The sequence below is a fragment of the Myotis nattereri genome, assembly GCF_964212035.1.
Source record: "Myotis nattereri genome assembly, chromosome: 4".
Lineage (NCBI taxonomy): Eukaryota > Metazoa > Chordata > Mammalia > Chiroptera > Vespertilionidae > Myotis > Myotis nattereri.
Window position 1 is genome coordinate 70,939,640 of NC_138079.1, and position 21,210 is coordinate 70,960,849.

Below are 21,210 nucleotides of genomic sequence, written 5' to 3' on the forward strand. Positions count from 1 at the left end.
ACACTTAATTCATTCTTCAGCAACATCTTATCTTTTATTAAGTCTAAGTGTTTAATTTTTTAAGACCTCTGTTGATTTTAATAGCAATATTTATTATAACTTACTGCCTTTATTTATTGATTTTTGTTTAACCTGTCTGAAGATAAAGCATTTTTCTTAATGTTCTGATAAGTCTGCTTCCTCAGGTGCAGGTCTTTCACTGAGTTTTTTGTCTCTTACATGATGTCAGCCTTCCTTGGTACTGATTTTTTTTAGTCTGTTTATGTTATAAATTATGTGAATTTTCCCATGGGTAATCTTAGCTTACTACTCTGGTTATGTATTTCTAGGTTTGCTTTAACTTGATTTTTTTTTTTACTCTGATCCTCCAAGAGTTCATTTTCTCGTTATTAAGTATAACTTTACTTTCACCAACATATTTTTATCTTTCTTATATCCATTTGCTGTAATGGGATTTTTTTGTTGTTACTCTGCCATCTTGTACTTGGAAACTAAAGCAAGAGAAACTATTTACAAATGCATCAAAATGCTATCATTAATAAGACTTACTAATCAGAATAGGTCTAAACAATTAAATGTTCTTTATAAATATCATATTCCTTTACTTAATGCACAATACAGAAATTTGACAGGTTAGCAAAATTTATGTATTTTAAAAAACTTAAATTTTTCTGTTCTATTTCATAGTCTGTGTCACGCTGCAAGTTATTTTGTTCGTTCATCTGTTTAAAGTGCCATTTACTTGGGGAAGCTTACCCTGAATTCCCAAATTATGTGAAATTCTGTCTTTTGCTTTCATGGCACTGTATTGTATAGATTTTGTCTTTAAAAACATTGTGGTAAAATTATTTGTGTCTGATTTCCCTATCAGGCTGTAAATTTCATGGGAGACACACACCATGTTTTTTATTGTATGCCTGGAACTTGGTGCATATACTTGAAGTAATCTAACCTGATGTAGGATAGACTAGCCATTAAATATTAAATTAAACCTAAATTGACTTCGTTTTCAGCCAAATAACCTTGTTTTAAAGTGTAATGTATAAGCTTGCTATTTGTGGTCAATAGTAATTCAGTTTTCTCATTTGTACATATTCTATGTCTTCACTAAATAAACTTAAAACCTATCACATGTTTTAATTTAAAAAATTTGTATATTTATAATTAAAGGATACTTTATTTTAATATAGCACTTGACTATAGAATATAGGGTAGATGTAATAGTAGCATAACTGATAACAAAAATTTATACTTAAGGTACCCTAGAAGTTAGATCTAAAACATGGAATATTTTGTGAAAATCATTTTAGATCTGTATATTATTGTTGTTGTTATTGTGGGCCATTGTAGATTACTATTACTTAAATGTTTTCTTCTCTTAGCTCATTTCAAACAAATCAGTTTACTGGAATGGTCTATCAGACAGTACTGCTTCCCCATCGGCATTCTTTGAAAACAGGAAGCTTAGATGAAGCAATAACTCCTAATACATCACCAGCTCAGTGGCCAGGTATAAATAATTTATATGTGTATGAGTTTTTCTTAGCTTGAATTTAATCAGATGAGGAAAAATTAGGTTTGGTTGGGTTTTGCTATATGATAACCATTATTAGATATTTTTTAGAACTGATACCAGTTCAGCATTCTCCACTCATTACAAATTATGCAGTTACTTAATTTTAGTATTTACTTCATCATATTAAAGTAACTCAAATGTTTTGTTATATTACTTTTTATAATTTTGCAGAAAAATATTTATCATAGCAATTATATTTTATCTATCATATTTTTTTTATTTTATTTTCTAATATATTTTCACTAATCTCAGAGAGGAAGGGAGAGGGAGAGAGAGATAAAAGCATCAATGATGAGAGAGAATCATTGATCGGCTGCCTCCTGCATGCCTCCTACTGGGGATGGAGCCTGTATCCTTGGCATGTGCCCTGACTGGAAATCGAACCATGACCTCCTGGTTCATAGGTTGATGCTTAACCACTAACCCACACCAGCTGGGCTGGTTTTTTTTTTTTTTTGAATTTTTTTTCAATCCTCACCCAAGGAGTGAGGATATTTTTTCACTGACTTTTTTTAGAGAGGTGGAAGGAAAGGAGGAAGGGGAGAAAGAGAGGAGAGAGAACAACATTGATGCGAGACACATCGATTGGTTGCCTCCTGCATGCACCCATGGGTGGGTGGTGGGTGGGTGGGGGGAGCGTGGAATTGAACCTGAAACCCAGTGTATGCCCTTGACCTGAGAATTGAACTTGGAAATCTAACCTGTGACCCTCCAGTGAGCAGGCCTACACTCTAACCACAGAGCTATGCCAGCCAGTGCTTATCTATCATATTTGAATCAGATTACAGATTTTTAGTGTTTCTCTAAATTGAATGAAAGCTCAGAATTATGCATTAACCAATAGTGACCTCTACTCATCTATGAATTTAGAGAAGATAATGTTTTAATCCTAATGTAATAAAGTTTTTTTAAAAATTAGAAAATGTAGTTAATTTTTTATTTTTAAAATTTATCGTCAATGGTATGTGTTTGTTGTTTTTCTAGGAATAACTTCTCTAATTCGACTTTTGAATTCTTCTGGTGAGGAAGCCCAGTCAGGGCTTACAATTTTGCTCTGTGAGATTCTCACAGCAGTGTATCTTAGTCTCTTCATCCATGGCTTGGCAACACATTCTAGTAATGAACTATTTCGGATTGTGGCACATCCTCTAAATGAAAAAATGTGGTCTGCTGTATTTGGTGGAGGTGCATGTCTTTCCAGCAAAGAACAGACACACTCAAAAGCATTACCCGGTTAGTTTTTTATTTGTTTTATCTGTTGTTGTTCATTAAAGACTAAGGCTTCATTTATTTATCAGAATGGTAACTTTGTCAAATGTAAATACATTTCAATTTACTTATAGAAAGATCTTGATACAGACCATATTCTTAAATTCTGAACCAATATTTTTATAGTGAAAATGCATTATAAAGTTACTGGTGCAATTTCAAACTTTAAGATACTCATGTACCAGTGATTAGGACTATCTAATGTAATTTTCTTTGATCTTTTACTATTGAAATTTTCATTTGTTGAAATAATGCATAACATTGGTTTTTGTTCTATCCCAAATACAGATTCTCTCTTCTTTCTTTGGCAGGAAGGCACTTTGCTATGCCTAGCCCCCACCAGGTAGTGGTATTCTCCATGGAATGTGTGGGCTTTTCCAAAGCTTTTTCAGCCATCAGTTCTCATAGCCCTCCCAGTCTTGCAGGCAAGATATTAGCTTTAGAAATAGGCTTCTACAGTCCAGCTTGCTTTGTGTTGTTTTGGAGGGGTTTGGGGTACAGTGGGCCAGTTTTGTTTTGTTTGGCACTTACTGTAGAAAATTGAAAATTTATTTTAAGCAAGCCATATTTTTGATTTAAAAAATGATTAGCATATTTGAAAATCATTTCTGCATTTTTATTCTTTTTAAAATTCTTTATTTTGATGTTTTCTATCCCTTACACTTTAACATATTTTTAAATGTGTAGAGATAAAGAAATGTCACTGCTAATCATGCCAAATCGAACTATGGCTTGAAATAATAGGAAAAATTTTCAGATGACGCTGCTTCGTGTTTTGCATATTATGATTCTGGACATTAGGGGTTTTGGATTTCTAAGTGTTCCATAATACTATGAAAAGTAAATATTTTAAACAATTGTATCCTCTTTTACGAACTTTCTAACATTGAAACTATATGTGTTTATTTAAAGATAGAAACACCACACTTTCTTGACTTGAAAAGAATCTTCATAATGCTTCTGCCTTTTTAAAAAGTTTTCTTTTTGTAATTTATTAGCCCATATGTGATAATATTGCTTTTAAATTTAAAAAAATATTCTAACTTTCATAACTTTTATAATTTTTAAAGAAATTACCCTGCTTTATTTTTTGATATGGATAAAAAAGAAAGAAAAGACTAACTTAAAAGTCTAATAGGGAGTAATATTTATAGCTCTATTGAGATTAGTATTAAATAAATAATTGGCAGATTAATTTTTGCACTGTTTTTAGTGTGTTGTGAGAGAAAAGCATTTGTTAAGACTGATCTTATTAATGTGAACTGTTAAAAAGGGATAAGTTTTTACTATGGAATATCCATATACCTGTAAAAATTAAAAATGCATTCTAACTGGCTAGGTATTAGGTCTCAGTTCCAACCATTTTTGCTGAACACAGACATATAAAAAACCTTCCTAAAAGCCCAGGTTGTTCTTTGTTTAGCCATTCAGATTTAATTGTTTATAGACAGAAATATCATTACATAAATTATCTTTCAAGTTCACCCTACCATAAATACTGTCATAAATTATATCCCACCACTGGCAGGCAAATAATATAGAATACTTAAAACATGGTTCACTTAGTGGTAGGGCTGGTTGTAGCCACATCTAGTTTATGTGATGCTCATCTGTTTTTTAGAACCCACAAACTATTCTGAATACAACAATAACTAAAGCAACTAAAGCAGCGTTTATAGAAGACATGAATTACATGATTCACCAGTTTGCTAACCAAAAAATAGGGGTACTCACTGAATGGTGAAGCCAAAGGCCTAATGGCCCCAAAGCTGATCTAGCTTGAGAAGGAGTGGGTAGAAAAAGAAAGAAAGACGTAGAAAAACAGAGATAAAGGGGGAAGAGGTAAAAACAGTAGAGAGTAATTAGAAGCAACAGTCCAGTGAAGCAGAATCAACTGACAGTTGGAGAGAGAAAATCTGAGAACAGAAAGTCAACCAAAACTAGAAACAAGTTGGAGTGCCTTTCAACATAAGGCAGAGTTCTGAAATCTCCATTTTTGAAGGCAATATTATGTTCTGAAAACTCACCAACTGAAGCAGCACAGCAGCCTAATACACTTTAGGTTGTAAGTAAGCAGTCATGCAGGTTTGAATTACTGTTAAACATAATTATAATATCCCAAGAGTCTAATTGTCCATACATTCAGTATACATTGTTGACCAAGGGTATAAAATAATGTGCTTTAGAAAAATTGCCCTGAGTGCAGCCAAAATTAATATATATGGAGTATATTTTTTAATTTTTTACTATACAAATTTGGCCGAAGGAAAACTGACAAGTCTATAGAGCAGTGGTTCTCAACCTTGGCTGCACATTAGAATTACCTGGGACAGAAATCAGGATTTTAAAAAGATTCTCAGGTGATTCTAATGTGCAGCCAAGGTTGAGAACCACTGCTATAGAGTATTTCATTTTCCTGACAGCTTAATCAGTGTCAAAGTATGGTATATTCAAAACGAAATAAATGCTTGGAACCCCTAAAAATCTGTGTTTTAATAAATTTGGTACTATGAGAGTAATTTAAAAGTCACTATTTTCTTGTTCTGGTATAAATCTTCATTTTAATTTTCTTTGAAATAATGGTCTCATAAACTAAATTACATTTCTAGAGAATGTTTATTACAGTCAGTGTACTAATTCTTTTAGTGACTTAAAATTTAATTATGACATACACTTTGTAATATAAGACAATGATAGATGATTTTAATTAGATGTTAGCTTGGCAGACAAAATTCTTAACCAACATGTTAATGTATATATATCAGTAGTGTATTTTTAAAATAAGTTTAATTTGCTTTGTGGACTTCAATTATATGTTAATGAAGGATTTATTATTTTCTAATTAATTAAAATTATAGTGCAGGTATATGTTCATGGAGTTTAAAGTAGACCATCAACTGAGCAATTTCAAAAAATTTTCAAAAAATTACCTTTTTTCTGCTAACAGTTAGAAATCCATACTTTTGCTTTTCATTGCATATTTTATAGCAAATAAAAATATTTAAAGATTTTTTTGTTTTGTTATAATATTTGAAATTAACAAGAATTGTGAATTTTTTATCTTGATAAATTTATAGTAATGATTTTTAATGTCTCCAAATTGAGAATGAAATATAAAATGAGTATTTGTGGTAAGCATGTTATTTTTTTCATTTTTACCACAAAACTGCTAATGATGTTCTAGATATTTTAAAGTATATTTTTGGTATTTGGTTATTTATACTAAATACAGATCAGAAAATACAGATGTTTTGCTTTTTCCCATTTTATTTGTATTAAATAAAAGTTGTGTATTTAGTGTTTAATGATTGTGTATCCTATCTAATAAAAGAGTAATATGTAAATTAACCACCACTCCATGACAAAAGATGGCGGTGCCCATAGTGGCCGGTGTGGGACTCTGGCGGCGTCGCCTAGCTGCAGGGAAGGAGAGGGGGGCCTCGGGCCAGAGGCCAGGACGAGGGACGCTGGCGTCGTTGCAGGCTGGGCTGAGGGGACCCTCTCCTCCCATGCACAAATTTCGTGCACCAGGCTTCTAGTTTATAATATAAAATAAAATCAACTATTGAAAATATAGTTGAATATGCCAAACACTTCTAATTATCTGATGCAGTGCAAAATAACTAGTTTTACTAGGAAAGGGAATATATTTTTTGGTTAGAATCCTTGGACAGACTTTTCTATGAGGGCCATATGGTATAAATTTTAAAGTTTAAAAAGCATTCGATTCATTTCATAACTACAGGGGAAGGCACATACTTAGATAATAAAGGTAGAGAAAGCATAGAAGGTTAAAAAAACACTAAGACATGCACATGTGTAAAATTTTACAGATAAATTTTTTTTTATGAAACATCTCAGCTCTTACCTAGACTCCCTCATTCTTACTGAAATTAAGCATGTGATCTCTATGTCCAATCCCATTTTCTAATATATTCTGGCAGTCTTAAGTACTGCAGCAAAATAGCTTTAATGTATTTTCTGTATTATAAATTTTTAATGTGGTCAAAAACATAAAATATACTATCTAAACTATTTGTGTACAGTTCAGTAGTAATAAGTACTTTCACATTGCTGTGAAACAACTCTCCAGAACTTTTTCATTTTACAAATTTGAAACTTTATACCCATTAAACAACTTCCCCTTTTCCCTTTCACCATCCTCTGGTAACCACCATTCTACTTTCTGTTTCCATGAATTTTACTATTTTTGTTACTTCATATAGGGGAGTCTTACAGTATTTGTCTTTTTGTGATTGTCTTTTTTCACTTAGCATAATGTCCTCAAGGTTCATCTGTGTTTTAACATGTGGCAGGATTTCCTTCCTTTGTACACCTGAATAATATTTCGTTGTATAGACAGGGTGGTGCAAAAGTCGGTTTACATTTGTGAGTACATGAAACACAGTTTATTGTTATTTATAATTATTATATTATTTTTCATACAAACAACTATAAACCTACTTTACCCCACCCTGTATATACTCCATTCAAATTTTTAATAAGTCTGTTGAGTTTTAGCTGAAATCCTATAAACAGAACCATATTGTAGCCAGCAGGGTGATTGAAAAGTAGCACTCGAGGGCAGTTATCTCCAGATTTTTTTAATTGCATAACCCTATCCTTGAAACATGCTTGAGCAAAACCCCAAGATATGTACATTATTTACCTATAAATAACATGTACTGTTGTTGATCCAGATAGTAAACAGTGACAATTTTTATTTTATTGTTCCCTTCTCTTTTTCTTCTGCCTGCCCTTTTCCTTCTTCCTTCCCCTTGTACCTTCTTTCCCTCAACCCCCTTCTCTTTTTTCTCCACCACTCCTCTCTTCTTTTCTCTTTTCCCTTCTTACCCCTTTTCTCCTCTTTGCTTTCTCCTTCCCCACTTGTACTTATTAAAAATATAAATCTGAATATTTTCCTTCCGTATTTCAATGAACCATTTTGACACCAACTGCTTTGGAGACTACCTTGCTCTGTGGTTTGGAGACACAGATCACTGCTTTCTGTTAAGAAACTCATCAGTTCATTTGTATGGACATTTATGAAGCAGGTTCACTGTGTGAAGTATTGATCCTAGGAAGATCTTAAGAGTCAATAGTCTTGGTAAAATCTGATAATATCACCTGCCAGACTTTATTTTATCATTAATTTTATTCTTTGAAGATTAAGAAGAAGTACCTTAAATTCACTGCTTATTTAATCTCCTGATTTTGTCTTTTCCTTTTATGAGCATTTGAAGTTTACTTGTAAAATCATGTTTTACATAGAATTTTGAGAATTTGTTTTATACTTAATTTATGTTCACATACATTTGTAGTACACCCTTAATAATAAAGGAGAATGAATATATTTCTCTTAGAAGACCTCTTAGACTGACTTACCTTGCTGAAGGGAAGAAATCTATTTTATTTTAAACTTATATGACTTTTATCTTCTCCATACCTGTTGCTTTCGACATAAAATGTTTTAAATCATCAATTAAGTTATTTAACTCCACCTCCCCCCCCCAAAAAAATATTAATTTGGAGCTAAATTTGAAGGTCCAGGATATATGCCTCCTGAAGCTTTATGCACACTCTGGGATTCTCATTGAATAGCCCTGTGGATAAAGGTGCCTTAGATTGAGGAGTGGAGAATGAGATGGTTCTGCTGGTTACTCTGAGGTCAGTTTTTGAAAGAAATAACATTTTAATCTAGGTTCAGAATATTAATTTTGTTGTTTCTGGTTTTATTTAATTATTATTATTATTTTTTAATCCTCACCTGAGGATATTTTTCTATTGATTTTTAGAGAGAGTGGGAGAGAGAGGGAATGACAGAGAGAAATATCGATGTGAGAGAAACACATCAATTGGTTGCCTCTGCACGCACCCAACAAGGGCCTGGGCTGGAGAAGAGCCTGCAACTGAAGTATATGGTCTTTTTTTTTTTACTTTATTGATTAAGGTATCACATGTGTGTCCTTATCCCTCCATTGGCCCCCACATACCCCCATTCATGTCCTCACCCCCCTGATGTCTGTGTCTATTGGTTAGGCTTATATGCATGTATACAAGGGGGAGAGATCAACCGAAGTATGTTTTCTTGACTGGAATCAAACCCAGGGCCCTTCAGCCCGCAGGCTGGTACTCTATCCACTAAGCCACACCGGCTAGAGCTGATTTTATTTAAAATAATAATCTGGAAAAAAGTGTTAACTAATTAGCCTTCCTTGTGTTTTAATTTTAACAAAAGCAGTATAAATGTGTGGTAAAATTCAGCAGTACAGAAGAACTTAATGATAAAAAACATTGTCTTTCTTACTCCTTTGTATCTCCCACGTCCGTTCCTTATATGTAGCCTCAACCATTCTCCATTTCTGTTTTGAGTTCTTTGGCGTGTTATTTCCATAATTCTAAGGAAACCACTGCAGAATGTGTTAAGGATGAGGATAGGGCTTCTTGTATGCTCAGTCTACAATCTTGTCATGGAAGCCCACTTTTCAAAAGTACATTCTGTGAATCCAAAGCAACTGAGAAATTTATTTTTTGAATTCATAAGTTCTGTATCTCAGGTTCCTTTTCACTTCTTCCTGATACTAATTTTTTTCTTCTATTACTAGTAAAGTAGCCATTTACCCCATTAATAATGGAACAGTAGCATCAGTTTTTACCCAAGGAATGGCAGAAGTTTTTGATATTTAATTATTAGCATTTTCAAAAACAAGCAGTGAGTACTCAATAGCCAAATAGTTTCTATTGCTGCCCTTAAGTTTCATGACCACTCTAACCCAATGTAATTTAAGTATAAAATTATTTTAGGTCTGCTGCAATTTGAGGGTGAAGAAGGAGCATCTACCCTAATAACAAGTTACAGACCATTTGTTTGCTAGGAGGCATCATTCAGATTATTTATTTATTTTTGTAGCATTTCAGGTAATATAATATTCAGTAATGTGAACTTGTTTGTCATGCCCCCCCCATTGTCCTTGTTTATTAATAGTGTTTTGATAAATAGTTTTATACCTCTGGGATTGAGTCTGTAATTTTAAATATTTTCCCTGAGTGTGGTTAATCTCTTATTTTCATGCCATCTGTCTGGCTTCACAGACTATATCTTAAAATGTTTTCTCATTTTAAAAACCCTCTTATGTTCTGCTTTAAAAAAAAATCTATATTTTTATCACGTTTATTAATTTAGCATTGTTTGAAAATTTTATTTTTCAGGTGATCCCCTAAGCTTTTATGAAGCTGTCTAATTTAAAAACAAAGGCAAAATAGTAATGTTAAAGTTAAATGATAGATTTATCTTAAACCATAGCAAATATTTGAAAAGTAAAAAAAAACAACAACAACCTTTATATCCTGAATATTTTACCTAGTGAGAATTTGGAAAAATCACTGTTTAAGTTTTAGAATATATGTAAATATATGCAACAGGTATATTAGAAAGGTGATTGTTAATTATCAATTACTAATAAGAACAGAAAAAATTATACATTTAATTTAGTAGTTCCTTTTAAGCCTTTTGAAAGATTATGTAATAATCATACCACTTTTTAGCCATGTCTTAGAATACTATTTAACTTAATTAACTTAATTATTTAACTTAATTTCCTTTTTCTGAAATAACTAAATTATTCTGTTAAACTGAGCTTGGCTGTAGCTTGATATAATGCATGAGCATGCTGTTTATGCAAGCCAAGTAGCTTCAGACAATAAAACAAAGTTCATTACAGCACAATTATTGCATTCATTTGGGAGGTAAATTCATGCTCACTGGAACCATTGAAGGAGAATATTGATGTGCTTTACTGTGGCGTTGTTTGTCTATCAGATCATGCCTGTGTTTAGGAGATCCTTGATTCTTCACTGGTGATTTGTATACTGGGACTTAGTGTTCATTAAAGATTTGCATAACTTGCTTTTCCATTCTAATTCCCTTAATATTCTAAGGTAAAATGCTAAAAGAATACTGTTAAGTGTTTTGAAGTTAAAACAATAGAGATTACATTTTCTACCTCTTTGTTAATCCATTGACTAGAAAATTCCATCTTCAAACCATTCCTAAAAGTCTGAGTCAGTTTAATTAGTTATGTGTTTGAATTTTTAAATTTTCATTGAAAATATAGTTTTATATGTAGATAAAAGGCCAGTGATTACTGAAGAATCTCCTGAGTTGTTGCCTTTAATTAACATTGACATCCATGATATTCTTTTTTGTTACCATGATGTTCTTAAAAAAACAAAACAGAACAATGTAGATAATTTCCTATCATGTGGGGGCTCATTTACAAGCAGATATTACATCCTACCGCATACATATACAATGCATAAGTCAGCAGAGAGTGAGATAAATTCAAGGTAGTTTTTGTCTCACTTCCTCTATCAATTTTCTTACCTTACTATCATAATAAGAAGCTCAGTTTTGTGTGTGTACTTATGTATAGTTAGCCGTAGGTCTTACACAATGGCAATAGTACTTACTTAGTAATACTTTACTGTGTTCTTATTAGTGTCCTCACTAGTGGAAGAAGGAGAGAAGCAGGGCACGCGTCTTAGGCCATCAAAAGCATCTGGCAGAGAATCTGCCCCACTGACGACCTCCTCACCGCCAGTGAGCCAGGAGTCATTGACAGTGAAAGAGAAGTTCATCCCACCTGAGCTCAGCATCTGGGACTATTTCATAGCCAAGGTAATGAAAGTGCTGTCCAGATCAATATTTACGCAGTTAAGTGGAAATGAAAGTGTTTAAAATTAGTGTAATTGTTGGTGCTTCCAAATATTTTCCCACTGTGGTTTAGAAAATTTTCATTTTATCAGGCTACATTCCCCCCGAAAAACAAATATTTTGCCTATATTTCCAACCAATTTTTAAGGCAGTTCCTTGCTAAGTTATGATTTTTGCATTTTATGTGAAGTTCATTTATTAAGATGAAAAGATAAATTAGTTAACACCTTAATACTAATGTACTTGGTAGTAATTAAGGAATCAAATCCATCAGAAGTTAAACTGCCATCCATATTCTCATTTTTTTCCCTATATTACAGGCAGTCCTGCATTGGTTGATATACACAAATTTCATCTTTTTAATTATATAACATTAACCCCTCAACAATATGATTCAAGTTTAAGTTACCACAGTATATTAAATGTGAGTAATAACATCAAGTACAAAGTTCCCTGCTAGCTTTTCAATCCACAAATTACAATGAAAATAACAGATGTACCTCATGATCAGTGACTAATCACAGCAGTTCTTTCAAAGTCTGCTGGTGATTGGTCATTTAGTATCTGTTGTTCAGTTCATACATAGACAGGAAAAGGGGTTGTGTCCTGCCCCCTTGTCTCCCATTATAAACCCAAGTGACATTTTTTAAAATTGGATAATTAGAAGAGGGAATTGACTAACATTGATGAAAAGGCAACAAAAAATATGAAAAGTGATAGTACTAGAAGTGAAATTCAAATTAAATGTAAAGTTATAGAAAAATTAGCTAACTTTGGAATTATTGACTTTACTGTTATTTAAGAGACTCTAGATCTGCAGCTAGAGAAATCTAGTTAAGGCCAACTTGTCAACATAAATGAGGAAAATGTGACAAAAGGATGAAGATGTTCCAGAGATAGCGAAATGAGCAAAAAACAAACAAACAAACACCTTCCTGTTAAAGGAACTCTGGGTAATATTTCACAACATTGAAAGCACAAAGCATAAAATGTTGTAAGCTGATACAGACTTAGATACGTTTATGACAGTTTGCCAAGATTAGAAAAGATGCTTTGTACTGTTAGAAGGCAAGTACTCAGTAAATTTTTTTTCCAAAAATATAAAGCACTTTAATTCTCAATGTTTCTAACACTTTACAGTGTATAAAATAAAAATTATTTTTACTACTTTTTATTTTCCTAGCTGACCGTAAGAGTTTCTAGTGTTTTGAAAAATATTTTTAATAGTCACAGAAGCTTGTAATTTTCCACTGATTATTAAGATTGCTTTGCATGGCTCCAGCTTGCTTAGACATTTTTATATTCCTGCACTACATGCCAAGCAAGAACTACCTGTATATGTCTTCTCCTGTGATCAGACAAATTTCTTATATAAGCAGCGGTTTTTATTTTCCTCTTGTCTTTTATGCTTCATTGTAAAGAAAGACATTTGCGCAGTCATTTATTCATTGAACAAATGTTTACTAAGCACTTATTTATATGGAAATGTCTTTGTTTCATCTTCATTTTTGAAGCATAGTTTGCTGGATATAGGGTTCTTGATTAACATGTTCTTCTTATACCTGGATCTTCTTGTTAAATTTCTGATTGGTCTGTTCTTGCCCCAGTCTGTATCACAGCCTCAGGATAGATGAGATGTTAGCTTTCCCTAAGTGTTTACTGCTGAGATATCTGTAGTTTTTTACAGTGTCCCTGGGTATGGAATTTTTGTTAAAGTTAGCCTCCCTTGGTCAAGAAGCAGAGTTCTTAGTCCTCACAGACTGCCCTTCTGGCCCTGATAGAACAATTGTACCACAGAGTGGCAGGGGTGGGGATGAGGGTAGCCCCTGGCTAAAATGCCAGATTCTGACTGTTTTTACAGCGATTCAGTAGATATTTCTTATATATTTTTAATGTGTTATATGCATTTGGTCACTTCCCAATACCTTTAAATGATTGTTTTTGACAATTTTATGCAGTTTTATTTTCGCTTTTTGGGGAGAAGATTTACCAAACCTCTTTTACTCAGCTATTCCAGAAGTTCTGTCCTCCCTGCTATGTTTCTTTATTAGGCTTGTATAACTTTTCAAACTTCCCACATCTCTTTCATTCTCATTGTTAATTGATGACCTCATATCTTAAGTCATTAAAAAATAGAATTAGGCAAAATTCTTTTATCATCCTGTCATGAAGCTCTAACTGTGTTTCCTTTCATCATCATCTTTCCTCCTGTTATTATGAAGAGTCCTTCTTATCAAAGACTCCATTTCTCTTCTGAATCCCATGTTTGCTTTTCTTCTATACTCTTTGCTGTGCCTTCAGTTCTGTCCTCTCTATTGGCTCCTTCCATCAGGGCAGAACAGAAATGTGCTCTCCTGTTTCCCATTCCAAATCCTGCTTTAATCCCCCAAATTTTTCAGCTATTCCATTTCTCTGCTTTCTATTTTTTTTTAATATGCTTTTATTGATTTCAGAGAGGAAGGGACAGGCAGAGATAGAAACATCAATGGTGAGAGAGAATTATTGATCGGCTGGGGATTGAGCCTGCAACCTGGGCATGTGTCCTGACCTGGAATAAAACTGTGACCTCCTGGTTCATAGGTTGACGCTCAACCACTGATCCATACTGGCCAGACTCTGCTTTCTATTCTTATTTAACTTTTCAAAACTATATGCAGTAGTTGTCCTTATCTGTACGGAATATGTTCCAAGACCCCAGTGGAAGGCTGAATCCAGAGGAGGTACCAGCCCCTCACCACACACACACACACACACACAAACACACACACACACACAAACAAACAGTTGAAATTTTCACGTACAACTGTAGTCAGCCAGCTGCATACAAACCACGGATCAAAAATACAGTTGACCCTTGAACAACACAGGCTTGAACTATGTGGATCTAGTAAAAATCATGTGTAAGTAAATCCACACAAGTCAAATCCATGTTGTTCAAGGGGCAATTGTATATATTTTGTTTTTTCCTATACATACATACCTGGGATAAAGATTAATTTATAAATTAGGCATTGTAAGAGATTAACAACAATAACTAATAATAAAATAGAGCAATTATAATGACAATAAACTCTATTAGGGAGGTAACTGGTATCTCTCTCAAAATATCTAATTGTACTATACTCACCCTTCTTGTGATGATGTGAGATGATACAATGCTTACTTGATGAGATAATGTGAGATGAATTGTAGGCATTGTGACGTATTAGACTACTATAAGATTACTTGAACATAAGCACTGCCATACCACACTGTCTATCTGATAACCAAAATGGCTACTTAATGATAATGGGCAGGTAACATTTATAGCATGGACACACTGAACAAAGGGTTGATACACGTCTTGGGTGGTACAGAGCAAGGCAATGCAAGATTTCATCATGCTACTCAGAACAGCACGCATTTTAAAACTTAGGAATTCTTTATTTTTTAAAGTTTCTATTTCATATTTCAAACTGAAGTTGATCACAGGTAATTGAAATCACAGGAAGTGAAACCACTTGAAAGGAGGAGGCTACATTTTTTTATTACCTTAGATCCCTTTCATATTTACCTATTGTGGCATCTCACACAACTACCCTGCTGAAACTGCTGTTCTTGAGATTCAGGTGGCACACATGTCAAATATAACTGAAACTTCTTGATCATCATCTTATTTTACCTCTTAGCAATATTCAGCACATCTGACCATTTCCTTTTTTTTGAAATACTTAAACTCTTGTTCTCTGATGCCGCTTTCTTCTATTTTTCGCCCTAACCTTACTATTAATTCCTTCATAGTATCTTTTCTTATCTTTCTTTTTCTACTTGACCTGTGAATCTTGATCTTCAAGATTTGGGTTTTGGTATTTATTTTCTCCAATACCTCCTCTCTTAACAATCAAAGTCCTCTTGTTTTAGTAAATGGCATCTTTATCCTTATAGTTGCTCAAGCCAGAAAACCAGAAATCATATTTTTCCTCTGTTTCTCTTGCTCTCCAGATTTATTAGCAAATCTGTCAATGCTTTCCCCCAAATACACTATAAATCTGTTATTTCTCTTCATCTCCATCACTAACACTTGTGTGTAGACTGCCAGTTCTTGCCTTAGTTATTGATGTGTCCATTTCTACTCTTGCCATTTGACTTTTCTTTCATAAGTGAGTGGTGTTGGTAATATTATTGACATAAATCTTATTACCTGTCCTCTACTTAAAACTCATTTGTGACACTCCATTACACTCTATAAATGCATCTACTTAGCTTTCTACTATTTACCTATTTTTTCCCATTAAATTATAAGCTCTGTGACGGCAATGACTGTGTATATATCTTAAACATTTTTATATCAAGTGCTAGCGGCCTGGTGCATGACATTTGTGCACTGGGGGGTGTTGGGGGGTGGTCCCTCAGCCCGTTCTGTGCCATCTCACAGTCCGGGACCCCTCAAGGGATGTCCTCTGAGGGGCCCTTAGTGCTGCAGCGGAGGCAGGAGAGGCTCTCGCCACCGCCACTGTGCTCGCCAGCCCGGCTTCTGGCTGAGCGGTGCTCCCCCTGTGGGAGCGCATTGGCCACCAGGGGGCAGCTCCTACATTGAGCGTCTGCCCCCTGGTGGTCAGTGCCTGGCACTGCGACTAGTACTTCCGCTGTTCGGTCGATTTGCATATTAGCCTTTTATTATATAGGATGCTTTTTTAAACACAGTAGATACCTAATAAAATTTTGTTGAATGGATAAATAAGTAAGGAAATTGTGTAAAGTGATGTCAAAGGCATAGAATGTCAAGAAAAAAGAAGCAGCGCTGCCCAGTTTTTCTCAGTGGTTAGAGCATTGGCCCATGGACCAAAGGGTCAAGGGTTTGATTCCCAGTCAAGGGCAAGTATTTCAGTTGCAGATTCCCTAGCCCTGGTAGAGGCACATGCAGGAGGCAACCAATCAGTGTATCTCTCTCACATTGATTTCTCTCTCTCTCTTTGTCTCTCTTTCTCTCTTTTTCCTTCCCTTTCTCTTCTCCCTCCCTTCCACTCTCTAGAAATCAGTGGAAAAAAATCAAATGCTGGTTTTACTTCTTATAACAAAATATCTGAAAATGGGATAAATTGCTAATATTAGACTATGTAATTCAATGTATTAAATCAGATAGTTCATGGTAAATTCTGTAACTTTTTTATTTTAGCCTTTTTTACCCCCTTCCCTAAGTAGAGAATATGATTCAGAGGAGAGTGTGGACAGTGATGATGATGATGATGATGATGATGATGTTTCAGATTTCCATCTCCAAGAGCATTCTAATTCAAATTCATACAGGTATGGAATACTTAATGTTAAGCTTTTTAAAAAAATGATGTCATATATAATACTTTTGAAAATAGTACATGTGAAACTAGTGGCTTAGGACTTATATCACATTTAACTTAGATTTCTTTAATTGAAATTGGTAAATTCCTTTTCTTAATAATTCCACAGATGACCTATACTTTTTATTAGTCCTCAAAAATGTTACTATCAGATTATTCTTTGGCCTTTGCTCCCTAATGTAAATAAATCCCACTGTTTTATCCTAGAAAATCTAATGTCTTTTCAGTGAACATTAGTATGCTAACATGTCAGTGATCACTGTTTTAAAAATTATTTCATATATAATAAGAATCATAAATGTTCAAAACATTCACCCTCAATGAGTATTATTCTTATATGTAGGAGTGCTGGTATATTTGTTACCTTGCTATTATTAATGTGTTGATGATTTCTTGTTGATCTAATTTTTTTTTTTAATATATGAAATATTAACATGGCTCAAAAATCAAATTGTATAACTCAATAACAAAAGCTCATCCCTATTAAAAATCAGCAAATGATTAGAATAGACATTTTCCCAAAAAAGTTATAAAAATGACCAATGAAGTACTCCTTTATTGAAAGGCACATGAAAAAAATGCTCACTATAGCTGATCAGTAGGGAAATGCAAGTCAAAATCACTATGAAAGATGATCTCAGACCCATTGAGATGGCTACTATAGAAAAAAAACACATCCAGAAAATAAAAGTGTTGGCAAGGGTGCGGAGAAACTGGAACCCTATGCTATGTTAGTGGGAAAGTAAAATGGTACAACCATCATGGAAAACAGTATGACAGTTTCTCAAAAATTAAAAATGGAATTATCATGTGATCCATCAATTTGACTCCTGGGTATATACCCAAAAGAATACAAAGCAGGTTATTAAACAGGTGTTTGTACACCCATGTTCATAACAACATTATTCATAATAGCCAGTGGGGTAGAAGCAACTTGAGTATCTATTAACAGGTAAATGCATAAACACAATGTGATATAAATGTACAATGGAATATTATTCAACCTTTAAAAGTATAGAAATTCTGATACATGCTACTATGATATGGATGTATCTTGACAGCATTATGCTAAGCAAATTAAACCACAAAAAGAAAAATACTGTATAATTCCACTTATATGAGATACCTAGAGTAATCAAATTCATAGAAAATAGAATGGTGGTTGCCAGGGGCTAGGAGAAGGTGGAAATGGAGAATTGTTGCTTAATGGGTATAAAGTTTCAGTTTTGCAAGATGAAAAGGATTCTGGAAATAGATGGTTGTACAGCAATATAAATATATTTAATGCGACTGAACTGTATGCTTGATAATAGTTAAGATGATAAATTTAATGATTTGTTTACCACAGCTTAAAGAAATAAAAAGCCATTACTCTAAGAAATAAATGTGTCATTTGAAATAAAAGAGAAGCTGAAATATTTTTAATTAAAAACATAAAACTGTATAAAAATGTGAAATAAGAAGTCTCACCATTTCTCTCTTCCAGCTAATGTCTCTTCTACACCCTCTACAGTTTCTGGCTTATTTTTCTGTTTGCAAAATTAAGCATGTGTGTGTATGTGTGAAATTTTGTATTTCCCCTGTAGGTAGCATACTATATGTAGTGTTCTATAACTTTTTATTTGTCAATACATACTGGAGTCCACACCATATTAACACTTAGAGATCCTTAGATCCTTTTTCATTCTTTAAAAATGGCTACCCTAATATTCCGTGGTTCAAAACTGTATATATTTAACCAGTACTCTCTTGATAGATAATTTGATTGTTTCTAGTATTTTGCTATTGTAGATAATTCAGACTTGAGTACTACGCATTTGGTGTTTTTTTTGTTTGTTTTTGTGGAAGTATATAATCAGGATAAATTACTAGTAGTGGAATTGTTGGGTCAGAGAGTGGTGTACTCTTAAATCCCTGAGTAAAATTTAACAGATCTACTGTTGCTTTATTTTTAGTTGGTCATTGATGCGCTTGGCAATGGTGCAATTGGTACTCAACAACTTGAAGACTTTCTATCCCTTTGCAGGTCACGATCTTGCAGGTAAAAAACATTTTATTTTATTTATTTGTTTTTTAAAATATTTTGTGTGTGTTTTTTTTGAGAGAGAGAGAAAAAGAGAAACATCGATGAGAGATCAACGATTGGCTGCCTCCTGCATGCCCCCTTCTGGGGATTGAGCCTGCAATCTGGGCATGTGCCCTGACTGGAAATCAAACCAGTAACCTCTTGGTGCATGGTCTGATGCTCAACCACTGACCCACACCAGCCGGGCTAAAAAATATTTTTTTTAAAATTTTTTTTAATATTCTTTATTAGTTAAGGTATTACAAATGTGTCCTCATCCCCCCTAAAAAAATATTTTAACATGAATTAATATTGCCATTGCTTTTGATTTACTATTTTGTATTTTTTCAAATACTGGAGAAGAAGTTTAATAACTTCCTATTGTAGAAGATAGGTTTCTGTTAACCAACCCAACCGTCTATAGATATGTCTATCACCTTGTTAGTGCTCTTAGGAGGACAAGAAAGCAGGGAATTTGAACCTGATGTGATTGACTTTATTGAGACTGTAATTATAGCCATAGCTGAGATATTGGGAGATTTAATAGTGGTAGACACATAGAAAACTAAGTAAATGCGAAAAGTTAGAGATTAACTCCAAGGGAGGAAACGTAGTATAGGAAAGAAAGAGTCATGTTAGGACACCAGGTGATTCAGCTGTTAGCTGTATTTAATATCCTATCTAATAATAGAGAAACATGGTAATTAACCGTAACTTCGCTACCCTTCCCATTGGCTAATCAGGGCGATATGCAAATTAACTGCCAACCAAGATGGCGGCCGGCAGCCAGGCAGCTGAAGCAAACAGGAGGCTTGCTTGCTCCAGTGAAGGAGGAAGCCAAGGTTCCCCGCCTGCCACTGCCAGCCTCTGAGCTTGCACTCTGAGAAACAATGTTGCAATTATAGAAGCTAAACCATCCCCAGAAACCTGCTTTCAGCCAGCCGGGATCTCAGAGCTGGAGTTGCAACAGTGTTACAATTATAGAACCCAAACAAAGCCAGATCAGCAGCCGAGGTCTCAGAGCTGGAGCCGAGCCTCAGAGCTAAAGCCGGCTCTCAGTTCCAGTGACAGCCATAGAAAGTAAATAAATCCCAGAATAAAAAGAAAAAAAAAGAAAAAAAGGAGAGGTTGGGAGCTTCAGTCACCCGCCAGCCTGAAAACGGCCCTCAGCCCCTCACCCAGACTGGCCAGGCACCCAAGCTGGACCCCCACCCTGAAGGGGGTGTGACCAGCTGCAAACAGCCAACATCCCCTCATCCAGGCTGGCCAGGCACCCCAGTGGGGACCCTCACCCTGAAAGGGGTGTGACCAGCTGCAAACAGCCATCATCCCCTCATCCAGGCTGGCCAGGCACCCAAGCAGGACCCCCACCCTGATCCGGGACACCCTTCAGGGCAAACCAGCCAGCCCCCACCTGTGCACCAGGCCTCTATCCTATATAGTAAAAGGGTAATATGCCTCCCAGCACCGGGATCAGCGGAGCTGCGAGGCCTCCCGGCACCGGGATCAGCAGAGCCGCGAGGCCTCCCGGCCTGGGATCAGCAGAGCCGCGAGGCCTCCCGGCACCAGGATCAGCGGAGCAGCGAGGCCTCCCAGCACCAGGATCAGCGGAGCAGCGAGGCCTCACTGCCCAGTGTCAAGTGGAGCCACGAGGCCTCCTAGCACTGGGATCAGCGGAGCTGCGAGGCCTCCCAGCACCGGGGTCAGCGGAGCCTCGAGGCCTCCTGGCCCCTGAGCAGCATGACAGGGGGCAGCGCCCTAACACCCTGATTGCCCTGCGGCTCTGTGTGTGACGGGGCGGGGCCACAACCTCCCTATCCACCCTGCTCTGTTTGTGACAGGGGAAGGCGCCCCAAACCCCTGATCGGCCCTGCTCTGTGCCTGATAGGGGGGAGCTCACCAACTCCCTGATTGACCTGCGGCTCTGTGTGTGACAGGGTGCGCTGCCACAACCCCCCCATGGGCCCTGCTCTGTGTGTGACAGGGGGGAGCTCCCCAACCCCCTGATTGACCTGCGGCTCTGTGTGTGACCGGGGAGGGGGGAAGCTCCCCAACCCCCTGATCAGCCCTGCTCTATGCGTGACAGGGTACGGAGCCCCATCCCCCATGATGGGCCCTGCTGTGTGTGTGACTGGGGCAGCTCCCCAACCCCCGGATCGCCCTGCGGCTCTGTGTGTGACCGGGAGGAGCTCCCCAACCCCCTGATCGGCCCTGCTCTATGCGTGACAGGGTATGGAGCCCCGACCCCCCT

At 35.7% G+C, this 21,210-nt stretch overlaps 1 protein-coding gene across 2 annotated transcripts in view; it reads left to right on the forward strand.

Moving 5' to 3' along the window:
• DMXL1 (Dmx like 1) overlaps positions 1 to 21,210 on the forward strand; it is a 159,458-nt gene that overhangs the window by 97,436 nt on the left and 40,812 nt on the right. The window contains exons 27-32 of one of the 2 annotated variants that reach the window (XM_081088668.1): positions 1,383 to 1,510; positions 2,561 to 2,809; positions 3,157 to 3,270; positions 11,344 to 11,522; positions 16,714 to 16,844; positions 18,850 to 18,935. In XM_081088668.1, coding sequence (XP_080944794.1) covers positions 1,383 to 1,510; positions 2,561 to 2,809; positions 3,157 to 3,270; positions 11,344 to 11,522; positions 16,714 to 16,844; positions 18,850 to 18,935 — 887 coding nt within the window. The remainder of the gene's footprint in view (positions 1 to 1,382; positions 1,511 to 2,560; positions 2,810 to 3,156; positions 3,271 to 11,343; positions 11,523 to 16,713; positions 16,845 to 18,849; positions 18,936 to 21,210) is intronic. The other variant, XM_081088669.1, reaches the window with a different exon arrangement.